Genomic DNA, 14,066 nt, shown 5'->3' on the forward strand with positions numbered 1-14,066 from the left:
CATCTCCTAATAACTACAGACTGTAAGTTGCTCTGGGTTCCAGCCAGGGAAGCTTACAACTTAAGAGTTGGCCTGTGCTGGGTGAATAACATAGGCAGCACTTCTGATGGGACCACAGCATTCAATAGAAACAAAGCCAAAGCAGTAAAATCAATCCCCTCTAGGAAGGATAGCAGAGCTGCCATAGAAATTACTGAAGAGATATGGCAGAAAAACAAGGAAACTAGAACTCTAGGTTTTTCTGTTTCTTATTCTAAAATGCTGCATGCTCAAATATGTGTGAACCTGGAACATACTACACAAGATGATGAGGGTCTGTCACACAAAAACCAAGGCACAGAGTTTTATTCACATTACAATCCACAAGAGGTGAATCCAGATCTAGAAATCAATTAGTGGCTGCAGGGGTTGAAAGAAGAAGAGTGGGGATCAAGCAAACAGTTCATATGAACAAGGTAATTCTTTAGTTTCTGGATTGTTGAAAATACTAAAACTTAAGATTGTAGTAATGGTTGCACAGTTCCATAAATATAAGACCCTGAACTACAAATGCATGAGTTTCAGTGTACATGAAATATACCTCAGGAAAGTCTCCGCAATCACACTAGTCACATGTGGCAAGGAGCTACCTCCATGGACAGGCCAGATACACGGAGGACTTAAACTACAAGAAGTCCTGTTAGAGAGAACCACTCCAGAGCACTCAGAAGCAAGTCAGAGCAAGCAAGAAGGAAAACCTAGCCATTCGATCCATGAAATGACATCTTGGAACTAATGGGGATAGGTCCACAACAAAGACACCAGAGATCCAGAGATCAGGACACATCAAACACTGATGAGAAATGCCACTTCCTCCAGCACTCGGGTAACAGTGAAAGGGAGATATAAAAGGAGAATGTAAGTAAATAGAAGTAAACAGAAACGTCCAGTCATTCTTAGTCTTCCTGAGAAAGAGAACACGGCTTGGAGATCACAGCACTTGGAGGGACCATAGCACTCCTTGGTCAGGGCCTCAGCCCAGAAGTCCATTTCCAAGGTAACACTGCACCTCAGAAGGCATGATCTATAATTTGCATTAAAACCAGTAAAGAACTTAACAGACAAGGTAGAGGAAACATAATCCTGGTAACTGTGTGAAAATAATGTCAACACGTTTTAAGAGAACTTCACTTATGTATTACTAAGTGAAAATGTCTGTAACAATCAACCCTTTAACCTATTGATGAGTCTGACTCATGGATCTCACATTGTAGTGTCAACTGCTGCTTTATACTGCCCTCAAGTGGCAATATTGCATAATGCAGCTTACAAACTTCTTTTCACACTAACAATTTTTTTGTGTCACTTTTTTTATAATTCTATTAACATAACTACAAATATGATATTAGTCTTACTTTTTTATTAGATTTTTTATTTACACTTCAAATGTTATTCCCTTTCTCGGTTTCCCATCCATAAGGCCCCTACCTTATTCCCCTTACACCTTCTTCTATGAGGGTGTTCCCCTCCCCAACCACCCATTCCTTCCCGCCTCCACACCCTGACATTCCCCTACACTGGGGGATCCAGGCTTGGCAGGACCAAGGGCTTCTCCTCCCATTGGTGCCAAAAAAAAGGCCATCCTCTGCTACATACGCAGCTGGAGCCCTGGGTCTCTCCATGTGTACCCTTTGGGTAGTGGTTTAGTCCCTGAGAGCTCTGGTTGGTTGGTATTGTTGTTCTAATGGGGTTGCAAGAATCTTCAGCTCCTTCAATCCTTTCTCTAATTCCTCCAATGGGGACCCCCATTCTCAGTTCAATGGTTTGCTGCTAGCATTCGCCCCTGTATTTGTCATGTTGAAGCTGAGTCTCTCAGGAGACAGCTATATCAGGCTCTTGTCAGCTACATTTCTTGGCTTCATCAATATTGTCTAGGTTTGGTGGCTGTATGTATGTGGGCTGGATCCCCAGGTGAGGGCAGGCGCTGAATGGCCATTCCTTCAGTCTTTGCTCCAAATTTTGTGTCCATATCTCCTCCTATGAATATTTTTATTCCCCCTTTTAAGAAGGACTGAAGCATCCACACTTTGGTCGTCCTTCTTCTTGAGTTTGATGTGGTCTGTGGATTGTATCTTGGGTAATTCGAGCTTTTGGGCTAATATCCACTGATCAGTGAGTGCATACCATGTGTGTTTTTCTGTGATTGGATTACCTTACTCAGGATGACATTCTCTAGTTCCATTCATTTGTCTATGAATTACATGATGTCATTGTTTTTGATAGCTGAGTAGTACTCCGTTGTGTAATGTACCACATTTTCTGTATCCACTCCTCTGTTGAAGGGCATCTGGGTTCTTTCCAGCTTCTGGCTATTATAAATAAGGCTGCGATGAACATTTTTTTGTTTTATGTTGAAGCATCTTTTAGGTATATGCCCAGGAGAGGTATAGCTGGTTCCTCAGGTAGTACGATGTCCAATTTTCTGAGGAACCTCCAGATTAATTTCCAGAGTGGTTATACCAGTTTGCAATTGACCAACAATGGAGGAGTGTTCCTCTTTCTCCACATCCTCACCAGCATCTGCTGTCACCTGAGTTTTTGATCTTAGCCATTCTCACTGGTGTGAGGTGAAATCTCAGGGTTGTTTTGATTTGCATTTCCCTTATGACTAAAGATGTTGAACATTTCTTTAGGTGTTTCTCAGCTGCACACTAACAATTTAAAAGCTATCCAAAGGCATAATACAGATATAACAAAAGTTAGTATGCAATGGGTTGGAGCAATGCCTAAATAATCAATTCTAGTTCACATGCCTCTAGAAACAATTTTCTCAATAAGCAATGTACTGCATTAGTGTTTCTGACACTCATTAGCTATACTAGGTCCAGCAAGATTATGTGCTTTCTTGCTCAGCCTCATTGTTTTGCTTAAGATATAACTAACATTATAACCTACATCAAAAAACATAAAGATAAAGCTATATAAGACAATCTAAATATAAAATTAGTAACATGGTAGTTACACAGTAAGTGCTCAATAAATACTAGCTAAGATTTGTCCTTTAAAATACAATCAAAGAAATGGCTGGCAATATTCTCAACTTGAGATCTGCTTTTGAAATCAGTACCTAACTGAAAAAGAAAAGAACTCAGTGAAAATTAAGAGAGTCTGCCCAGGTTGAGGGAAATTGAAGACAAGGTATGAAATCTTACAATTACTATTTAGGGTATATGTGCATGGATCTACTAGACAAACCATTTACACTAAGCCAACACCACCTCAACTAATTCTGCCTAATACAATGAACAAAAAAGTGCACACTGAGAATCTCACAAAGCTCAGCTTACCTCTCCTTATATAGGGCTTAATGTATTACAAACACTAAAATAAGTTTATAAAACAAATTATCCTAAAAATACCTAAGATATAATACAATCAACTTTTTTGAACTTCATACTAATAGGAACTCACAAGAAATAAAAGTGCCAGTGGAGGGTGGTAAATGACTCAGGAGTTAAGAGTCCTGGCTATTCTTCCAGAATATTGGGGTACCATTCACAACATCAACTTGGCAGCTAAACGGGTCTGTAAATCTAGTCCCGGGAATCCAAATCACTCTTCTGGCCTCCTCTTTGTAGACAGGGTATATAGACAAACATGCAAACAAAACTACCATACATAAAATAAAATAATTATTACAAAGAAGTAAATGTGCCAATTTACATATTTGTTTAAGTTAACAACTAAACCTTCAGGAGGTGGTGGCACTCACCTTTAATCCCAGCACACAAGGCAGAGAGGCAGGTGGATCTCTAAGTTCAGGACCAGCCTGGTCTACAAAGTGAGTTCCAGGACAGTCAGAACTATACAGAAAAGCACTGTTGTTAAAAAAAAAAAAAAAGAGGAAGGAAACAGAAACAGACAGAAACAGAAACCAACTAAACCTCCTTGTTTACTGCTTTCTCTCCTCACTCTGGGCCCAGTGTGTTCATCTAACTCCATACCTTGTTCTGATTACACTTTAAACTCCCTTTTCCGCTTTTACACAACATTCATCACATCTTTCAACCCATGCCCAAAGGGAAGCTTGTCTACTAGCTTTCAATGTAGATTCTGAGGCTATTTCCAATCTTAGACAAACATGCAAGTATATTCCACTCAGATACTGTAAGTTACAATAATCAATGCAGCAGTTACATGACGCATCTACCTCCTGTTTCTCTCCTTTGTCCTGAAGTTTTTGTCCCCTGGCTCCAACTATATCTGTCCTTATTTGTTCAAATGTATGGTCAGTCCCTGAGCTATTCAAATAGGGCAAAGTTAAACCATCCCCCAATGAGAAAGATGATGTAAGCTAAGAACCTATGGTCCATACTTAGATTAACATTTAACCACTTAAAAGTGGGAAGAGAATGGTTGAAGAAGGGGCGAGGAGGTACAAGCTGTGCCATCACAGTCTTCAAAGGCTTGAGCACAACAGCGGTTCTGTGTCATCAGTCAACTCAACTGCTGAATTGTTTATACCCAAGTTAGACAGATACCAGACAGTTCACAAACTACTGAACTGTGACCCAAATGCCATGATTAATCTCTTGTGCAGTGTACCACAATTCTAAGTCTTGCATTGATTTGGAGATCTAAAGTAGGATGTCCTGCAAAGACAGCAACAAAGAAGGGCAGGATTTCTATCTCCCAGAAAAAAAGGCAAAAGAATTAACTTCACTGTTGTAAGTGACATATCAGATCCAAGGATTTACATTTGGGGAACTAGTAAAAATCTCCACGTCTGTAAATGCCTGTGAGTCAAACAATTCATTTTCAAGGTGTTAAGAAACCAGTCAATTGGAAGCAACATACTTACATCGCTCGCAGAGATTGTTCCTGTTTCAACAGCAACACCGCTACCACGAAGTTTCTATTATAAAATAAATGACTTATTACTTAGTTTTGCTTTGTATTTTATCCTAATCTATCAGCTTACAAAATGAGCTGGATGAATTTTATCAGTTTCCCTAATCCTGCTTTATAAAGAACATAAAGATGATATAAAAGTTCTTTTCTTCCACCAGATAATCAACAGACTACGACTAGCTGAACAGTAGTCTAATAAACACAAGGCAAGCTTCAAAGGTGCAGCTTGCAAACACTTCTGCTTCAGCGTTTACTAAGGAATGGTGTTTTCATTCAGATGACTGCCTACCCTACCACTCTCAACATTTCTGATGAAACATTTTTAAGTAGGTGCTTAACAATAAGAAGATAAAGCAAAGCTGAGACATAATCTCAGTATTCACCATCACAAATGCTACAAAGGAATTACCAAACAGAATGGCATGTAACAAATTAAGAGAAAACTAATAATGAATTTTGGGGGAGCTATTTTTTTATCCATACCCATTAAGTGTAAGGCAAAAAAAATTGCAACCTACGCAACCTAGCAACCAACTTGGTCACTTCAAAGTTTATTTTCACTAGAATCATGAAATTATGAACCTTTTATGAAAGAAAAATATTTTTGGTGAAGAAAAAGATTTTTCATATACTATTAAAAACATTTGAGTAAGATATCAAATATATTCAAGTAATCCTACCTTTCTTTAAACAACACATTTACAATTTAATCCTGATAAAAGGCTATGGAAGAATTTTCTGCCAGTAGCAAGAAAGCCAGTGTGATGAGAACCAAGCAGAGGCAGTGCCCAGACCCTGAGAAGCAAAGCCAGGCTGAGCTTGGGACCTTCAGTAGGTGCCCTATAGCAGGACTTGCAGAGGACAGGCATCAAGCCACACCAGAAAGCCAAAAGATGATGGCAGAGACAGAGCACTGGAAAGATACAGAAAGATCTTAAAGGACATCCACTCAATACTAAGAAACACAACTCTGAGGAAAACTGTTCCAGCCTCTCAAATACTTCTTCCTCTAGTGATGAGACTTCCCCAAGTTGCAGGAAACATTTACAACTGTGCAAGCACTAAGTGGGTAGTAATCACTTCAGGAATGTCAATTCCTCCCTGAGGCACAGTATAAATGGTCCGACTCTGAGCAACGTCACAGGTAAATGCCCACAGAGTGTGCAGTAGTGTTCATCTTTCACACTATGTGTTACTTTGTAAATTCAGGTTCATCTGCATCTGACAAAAAAGCTAGCATTAAAGCAGAGTGAGATTCATTTAAAAGGTCACTTAATTTTTTAAACTTTTTTTTATAAAGGAAGAGAGGAAGTGTAGTATTTATTCCAAACGACCTACATTTAGAAACTTAAATTTTCATATTCATGCACCCATTTTCATTCATGTCTTAAATATATTAAGTATCTTACAAACTCAGTAAAACCTACAGCTTGATGATGTAAAGAATTTCATTCAAAATAATATCTAACTACAAATTAATTTCTCTAAGGCAGTTAAGAGAAAAATATCTAAGCAGACTATCAGGTTCTCTCATGCCTTAAGTTAAAACCTACCAAGTAAGATTTATTTTTAACCTAAGTCAACAGTACAGTAACTGTCAATATTATTTTCCCTGGTTTAGCTCCTCCATATCACCCACTCTTACTCCAAGTTCTGGCTTTTGTTCTCCACAATACTCTTCCCCAAGCCAACCTTTATTTCTTTACTTTTATGAGCATCAGTCCTACTGACCATCTAATAGTCACTACAAGCCTAAAGAAACATTTCAAAGAGCTATCATAAATACCCTATTTTTGTCCCATTCTAAAGATGCACCAAGATAAGTGACATTTTCCCAGATATTACATCAGCAAGCTCTCTTCTCCTTGGAGACATGGAGGTAGAGAAACCTGAAGGTAACCCAGATGATCAGTAAGCAGAATGTCCCAAGTGAACTAAGTGTTTTATCCCGTAATTTCAGATGATACTGTGGGAATGAGCCACTGTGTAAGGCAGGATTGTACGACAGTTGGATGGGGCAGCCCCCGTCTTCCCAAAGGGCACCTGGAAACCTGGTACAAACTCTTGGCCAAGATAAGGACAAGCAGAATGACTAATAATCTATGTGTTACCTGCAGTTTAAAACTCCCCTGGCAACGCTCAAGACCAGTTTGTTTATTGTGTAACCACTTAAACAAGACACTCTAGTTATACAATCAATAAGGCATAAAATACCTCCCTAAAAAAACCTCTAGAGTTTTCTTCTCCAAACCAAGATTTCTCATATAAATGTTGGTGGTTCAAACATCTAGGCCAAGGCAGATGCTCCACCTGGAAGTCTCTGCCCCCTGAACTTGTTCACATGGGGTTTCCTACATGAAACTCTCTGTGAGCATTCACTAAACTGCCTCCTGCAGGTCTTGACAGTTGTATAAGCTGTATATTCCTGTAGGTCCGGACAGTTGTATAAACTGTATAATCCTGTAGGTCCTGACAGTTGTATAAGCTGTATAATCCTGCAGGTCCTGACAGTTGTATAAGCTGTATAGTCCTGGTAGCTGCCTAAAAAGAATCTGAGTCCCTGACTGCTCAAAAGCAAGGAGAGAAAACCGGAAGTGGCAGAGAAGACAGGTCTGAGCTGTAGCCAGTGAAAGGACAGTTGACATGCCATCACGTCAGCAGTAGCTTGGCTTACTTAACAAATTCAAAGCAGAATTACTTTAATAATGCGCCCTATGTGATTTAGCATATTTACCATGAATAACATGAAAACAGAGTCTGATACCACATTTCTTTTGGATAATAAAGGAAGTTTCTGTTACCTGTGAACTCAACTGAGTTTTTATCCAATTGAAGTAGTAATTTAAGTCACTGCCTTCCATGAGTTCCTTTCCCCAGGCTGCTAACTTGGCAATAATTCTTGCTGCCTGAAAATGAATAAGAAATATATCTGAATGCCAATCCCGTCCTATACCTTAAGAGACAGTTCTTGTAAATCACTTTGCTAAGTGGTTTCCATGACAATTCCTGGGGGTTGGGGAGTTGGGAGGATGGGAGGTATATGATTCACTTCTTAAAACTATTTTAAAACAACACATTTAAACTGTGTTTTAAAATAGTTCCTTTAAAATGAACAAAAATTATCTGTGCTTTAAAAAATTACATAGCATTCCCTAGATTGTTTTGCATTTCAAAATAAGATTTAGAGTCATAGTAGTGACATACATCTATAATCCCAGTACTTCAGTACTAGAGAGTCTAGGAGAATCAAGTATTTGAGATCAGAATGGACTACATAGTGAGAAACTATCATAAGAAGAAAAAATAATAATAAGATTGGGGATTAATCTTAATACCAATATAAATTATCCAAAACATAGCTTAAGGGTGGCAAGACATCTCAGAAAGCAACAGTGCTTACTTACAAGCCTTAAAATTTGAATTCAATCCCAGAACTCATGTGGCAACAAAGAAACTACTGACAAAAGTTATCCTCTGATCTTCATTTGCACCAGGGCACATGGGCCATGCAATAAATAAATAAAGTAGTAGTCAAGTGATTTAAAAGGATTCCTATTTGGAACCCAAAGGCTGAACACATATCAGCAGCATATGCACAAGCAAGAGGAAATGACTAGGAATGAACCTGACATTTATACTCCAGCATAAGAAGGGAGGAATCACAACAGATAATCCATCAACAGACTGACCCTCCCTTCATTTGAAACCTTAGCCAACAGAATTTAAATTAAAAACATTATTTAGGGACCCACAAAATATAGTTCAGTTGGAAGAGTGTTTGCCTGGCATTCAGGAAGTCCTGGGTCTGCTATCATAAAATGGGTATGGGAGCAGACTTGAGGTTTGGGGAGATGGGGTAGGAGGAGTTGTTCAAGATCACTTGCAGCTATTCAGACAGCTGGAAGCCAGCCTGGGTTACATGAGACTCAATCTTTAAGGAAAAAAGTTATCTGGGGTCTGGAAACTTAGCTCAGTAGGAGAGCACTTGCAAAACATGTACAGGCTCCAACAATATAACATCAAAACATTGGCCGAGCTATGTCTTCACTTTGAATAACGATGCTCTAACTAGAGCTACATCAATTTATAACAGTATGAAGACATTTAAACTATACCAGACAACAGGGAAGAAAGCTCAACAACTGAAAGGGGTAAAATAAAATATATTATTAGTTTTTAAAACATCATGCCTAAGAAATGTAGCTTTCTTGTGATTCCTCTGTTTGTTTTGAGGGTTTTTTTTTTTTTGTTTATCTCTTTTTTGGAAGTTTTTTCTTTAAAATGCCCATAACATATAAAGTATAAGTAGACAAGCATAAATCTAGGTGCATACAAAAGAACACACATGTGGGTAGGCAAGGAACACACCTGCACAGAAATGTTTCACTGATAGTGGTCCCTGACATTAGAATAAAAGATATTTACTAAGGCTCCTGAAACCCACTCTACAGTGAAAACAGGCAGTTTCCTTGGGCCCAGACCAATTCTCTCAGCCTTCTTTCCTTGCACTGACACCATAAAAGACTCTTCAGTATTGAGGTTCTAAATGTATTTTTTAAAGAAAAGTTTAAAGCAAGAGATTCAAGATATTGACAATAACATATTAAAATAAAACACTGTACTTGTTTCAAAACATTTAATTACTACATAATAAAATGGGATTTTTCTTGCTATATAATCTTGAGCTGTTTACACACCATTACAATAACAGACTGAATGCATTCATCTATTAAACAATATAACTGAACCAGACGAACAAAGGCTCCCAATCAGCCCCTCTTCATTCAATAGCATTAAGAAAGTAGTCACGGTAAGACCAATTCTTCTGCTCCAAGTGACCTGTCTGGAGGCCTCAGGACACACAAACGCAGGAGCAGTCTAAGACAGGTACCTTCTGGTTTCTGCCTGTGCACTGAGATGAGCAAGTCCCATAGCTCTCTCTGTACCAAATCTGGGGGGAGAGAAAGCTGGACTCGCAGAAGTATGTACAATCCTGAGAGCTCATAGGGGGCAACTACTTCTGCTCACATCCCTAGCCCAAGAGGAACCTGCCTAGTGCCCCCTGGGCATAGAAAACTAGGAGCAGTCAGGGGTAGGATTTCCAGTTTCTGCCTGCACCCAGAGCTGAAAGGGTACCACAGAACTCTGTTCCCAGATCCTGCTAAAAGAAAACAGGTCTACAGGAGTGCTGACACACAGGCTTACAGGAGGGCCAAGCCACTGACAGAGACAGCAAGACAAGCTAACACCAGAGACAACCTATTGAGGAGAGGCAAGCACAGGAACCTAAGCAACAAAAAGCAAGACTACTTGGCATCATCAGAGCCCAGCTCTCCCACCAAAGCAAATACTGGATATCCAAACACACCAGAAGAGCAAGATTTGGATTTAAAATCACAACTCATGATGATGATAGAGGACTTTAAAAAGGACAACACAGGTAAACAAATAAATCCCTTAAAGAATTACAGGAAAACACAATCAAACAGGTGAAGGAATTGAACAAAACAGGATTTAAAAATGGAAATAAAAACAATAAAGAAATCACAAAGAGAGGCAACTCTGGAGATAGAAAACCTAGGAAAGAGATCAGGAATCATAGATGCAAGCATCGCCAACAGAATACAAGAGATAGAAGAGAGAATCTCAGGGGCAGAAGATACCATAGAAAACATTGACACAACCATCAAAGAAAATGTAAAACGCAAAAAGCTCCTAGCCCAAAATATCCAGGTATCTAGGACACAATAAGATCAAACCTAAGGACTATAGATATAGAAGAAAGTGAAGACTCCCAACTTAAAGGGCCAATAAATATTTTCAACAAAATTATAAAAGAAAACTTCCCTAATCTAAAGAAAGAAATGCCCATAGACATACAAGAAGCCAACAGAAATCCAAATATATTGGATCAGAAAAGAAATTTCTCCCATCACATAATAGTCAAAACACCAAACGGAAAAAAACAAAGAAAGAATATTAAAAGCACTAAGGTAAAAAGTTCGAGTAACATATTAATGCAGACCTATCAGAATCACACCAGACTTCTCACTAGAGACTATGAAAGCCAGAAGATCCTGGGCAAATGTCATACAGACCCTAAGAGAACACAAATGCCAGCACAGGCATATATCCAGCAAAACTCTCAATTAACATAGATGGAGAAACCATACTCCATGACAAAACCAAATTTACACAATATCTTTCCACAAATCCAGCATTACAGATAATAGATGGAAAACTCCAACACAAGGAAAGAAACTAAACCTTAGAAAAAGCAAAAAAGTAATCTCCTTGCAACGAACCCAAATGAAGAGAGCCACAGAAACATAATTCCACCTCTAAGAACAAAAATAACAGGAAACAACAATCACTATTCCTTAAAATCTCTGAAAATTAATGGACTCAATTCCCCAATAAAAAGAAAATAGACTAACAGACTAGATATGGAAGAGGAGCCAGCATTTTGCTCCATACAGGAAACACACCTCAGTGACAAGGATAGACACTACCTGAGAGTAAAAGGCTGAAAAACAATTTTCCATGCAAATGCTCCCAAAAACAAGCTAGAGCAGCCATTCTAATATCAAATCGACCAAAAGTTATCAGAAAAGATATGGAAGGACACTTTATATTTATCAAAGGAAAAATCCACCAAGATGAACTTTCAGTCCTGAATATCTATGCTCCAAATGCAAGGGCACCTGAATTCATAAAAGAAACCTTTCTAAAGCTCAAAGCACACATTGCACCTCACACAATAATAGTGGGAGATTTCAACACCCCACTCTCAACAATGGATGGATCATGGAGAAAGAAACTAAACACAGACAGAGAAACTAACAGAATTTATGAACCAAATGGATATTACAGATATTTATAGAACATTTCATCTTAAAACAAAAGAATATACCTTCTTCTCAGCACTTGATGGTACCTTCTCTAAAATTGACCATATAATCAGTCACAAAACAGGCCTCAACAGATACAAGAAGATTGAAATAATCCCATGCATTCTATCAGATCACCACAGACTAAGGCTGATGATCTTCAATAACAACAAAAACAACAGAACGCCCACATATAATGGAAGTTGAACAATGCTCTATTCAATAATAACTGGATCAAGGAAGAAATAAAGAGAGAAATTAAAGACTTTTTAGAGTTTAATGATAATGAAGGAACTTACAAAAACTTATGGGACACAATGAAAGCAGTGCTAAGAGGAAAACTCATAGCTTTGAGTGTTTCCAAAAAGAAACTGGACAGAACATACATTAGCAGCTTGACAGCACACCTAAAAGCTCTAGAACAAAATGAAGCAAATACACACAAGAGGGGTAGAAGGCAGGAAATAATCAAACTCAGGGCTGAAATCAACCAACTAGAAACAAAAAGAACTATACAAAGAATCAACAAAACCAGGAGCTGCTTCTTTGAGAAAATTAACAAAATAGATAAACCCTTAGCCAGACTAACCAGAGGGCACAGAGTTTCCAAATTGACAAAATCAGAAATGAAAAGGGAGACATAACAACAGAATCTGAGGAAATTCAAAAACATCATCAGATCCCACTACAAAAGCCTATACTCAACAAAACTAGAAAATCTGCATGAAATGGACAATTTTCTAGTCAGATAACAGGTACCAAAGTTAAATCAGAATCAGATAAACCATCTAGACAGTTCCATAACTCCTAAAAAATAAAAGCAGTTATTAAAATTCTCCCAACCAAAAAAAGCCCAGGATCAGATGGATTTAGTTCAGAATTCTATCAGACCTTCATCGAACTCCTAATACCAATACTGTACAAACTATTCCACAAAGTAGAAACAGAAGGAACACTACCCAATTCCTTCTATGAAGTCACAATTACACTTGTACCTACACCACACAAAGACCCAACAAAGAAAGAAAACTTCAGACCAATTTTGCTTATGAATATCGACGTAAACATACTCAATAAAATTATCACAAACTGAATCCAAGGACACATTAAAAGAATCATCCTTCCTGATGAAGAAGGCTTCATCCCAGGGATGCAGGGATGGTTCAAAATATGGAAATCCATCAACGTAATCCACTATGTAAACAAACTCAAAGAAAAAAAACCCACATTATCATCTCATTAGATGCTGAGAAAACATTTGACAAAATTCAACAAAACTTCATGTTAAAAGTCTTGGAAAGATCAGGAGTTCAAGGCCCATACCTAAACATAGTAAAAGCAATATACAGCAAACGAGTAGCCAAGATCAAACTAAACGGAGAGAAACTTGAAGCAATGCCACGAATATCATGGACTAGACAAGGCTGCCCACATTCTCCCTACTTATTCAATATAGTACTCAAAGTCCAAGCCAGAGCAATCAGACAACAAAAGGAGGTCAAAGAGATACAAATTGGAAAGGAAGAAGTCAAAATATCACTATTTGCAGATGATATGATAATATACTTAAGAGACCCCAACAGTTCCACTAGAGAACTACTAAGCCTGATAAACAACTTCAGCAAAGTGGCTGGGTATAAAATTAATTCAAACAAATCAATAGCCTTCCTCTACTGAAAGGATAAACAAACTGAGAAAAATTTAAGGAAATGACACCCTTCACAATAGTCACAAATAATATAAAATACCTCTGTATGACTCTAACCAAGCAAGTGAAAGATCTGTATGACAAGAACTTCAAGTCTCTGAAGAAAGAAATTGAAGAAGACATCAGAAGATTCAACGATCTCCTATGCTCATGGATGGGCAGGATTAATATAATAAAAATGGCCATTTTGCCAAAAGCAATTTACATATTCAATGCAATCCCCATCAAAATTCCAACTCACTTCTTCATAGAGTTAGAAAGAGCAATTTGCAAATTCATTTGGAATAACAAACAACCCAGGATAGCTAACACTATCCCCAAGAATAAAAGACCTTCTGGGGGAATCACTATCCCTGACCTCAAGCTGTATTACAGAGCAATAGCAGATCAATGGAATAGAACTGAAGACCCAGAAATGAACCCATATACCTATGGTCACTTGATCTTTGACAAAGGAGCTAAAACCATTCTGTGAAAAATACGTTAACACTTTCCACAAATGGAGCTGGTTCAAGTGGAGGTCAGCATGTAGAAGAATGCAAAGCGATCCATTCTTACCGCCCTGTACAAAGTTTAAG

General features: G+C 38.2%; 1 protein-coding gene across 13 annotated transcripts in view; it reads right to left on the reverse strand.

Moving 5' to 3' along the window:
• Atp6v1h (ATPase H+ transporting V1 subunit H) overlaps nucleotides 1-14,066 on the reverse strand; it is a 102,738-nt gene that overhangs the window by 60,388 nt on the left and 28,284 nt on the right. For 8 of the 13 annotated variants that reach the window (XR_015619447.1, XR_015619448.1, XR_015619450.1 and 5 more), the window contains 2 exon segments: nucleotides 7,692-7,796; nucleotides 4,841-4,894 (listed from right to left, as the gene is read on the reverse strand). Coding sequence is in view for 9 of the 13 variants with exons in the window: in NM_001398985.1 (NP_001385914.1) it covers nucleotides 4,841-4,894; nucleotides 7,692-7,796 (159 nt within the window). In the remaining 4 variants the exon portion in view is untranslated. 13 annotated transcript variants of the gene reach the window in all.

Source organism: Rattus norvegicus, chromosome 5 (assembly GCF_021556685.1).
Source record: "Rattus norvegicus strain SHRSP/BbbUtx chromosome 5, alternate assembly SHRSP_T2T, whole genome shotgun sequence".
NCBI lineage: Eukaryota > Metazoa > Chordata > Mammalia > Rodentia > Muridae > Rattus > Rattus norvegicus.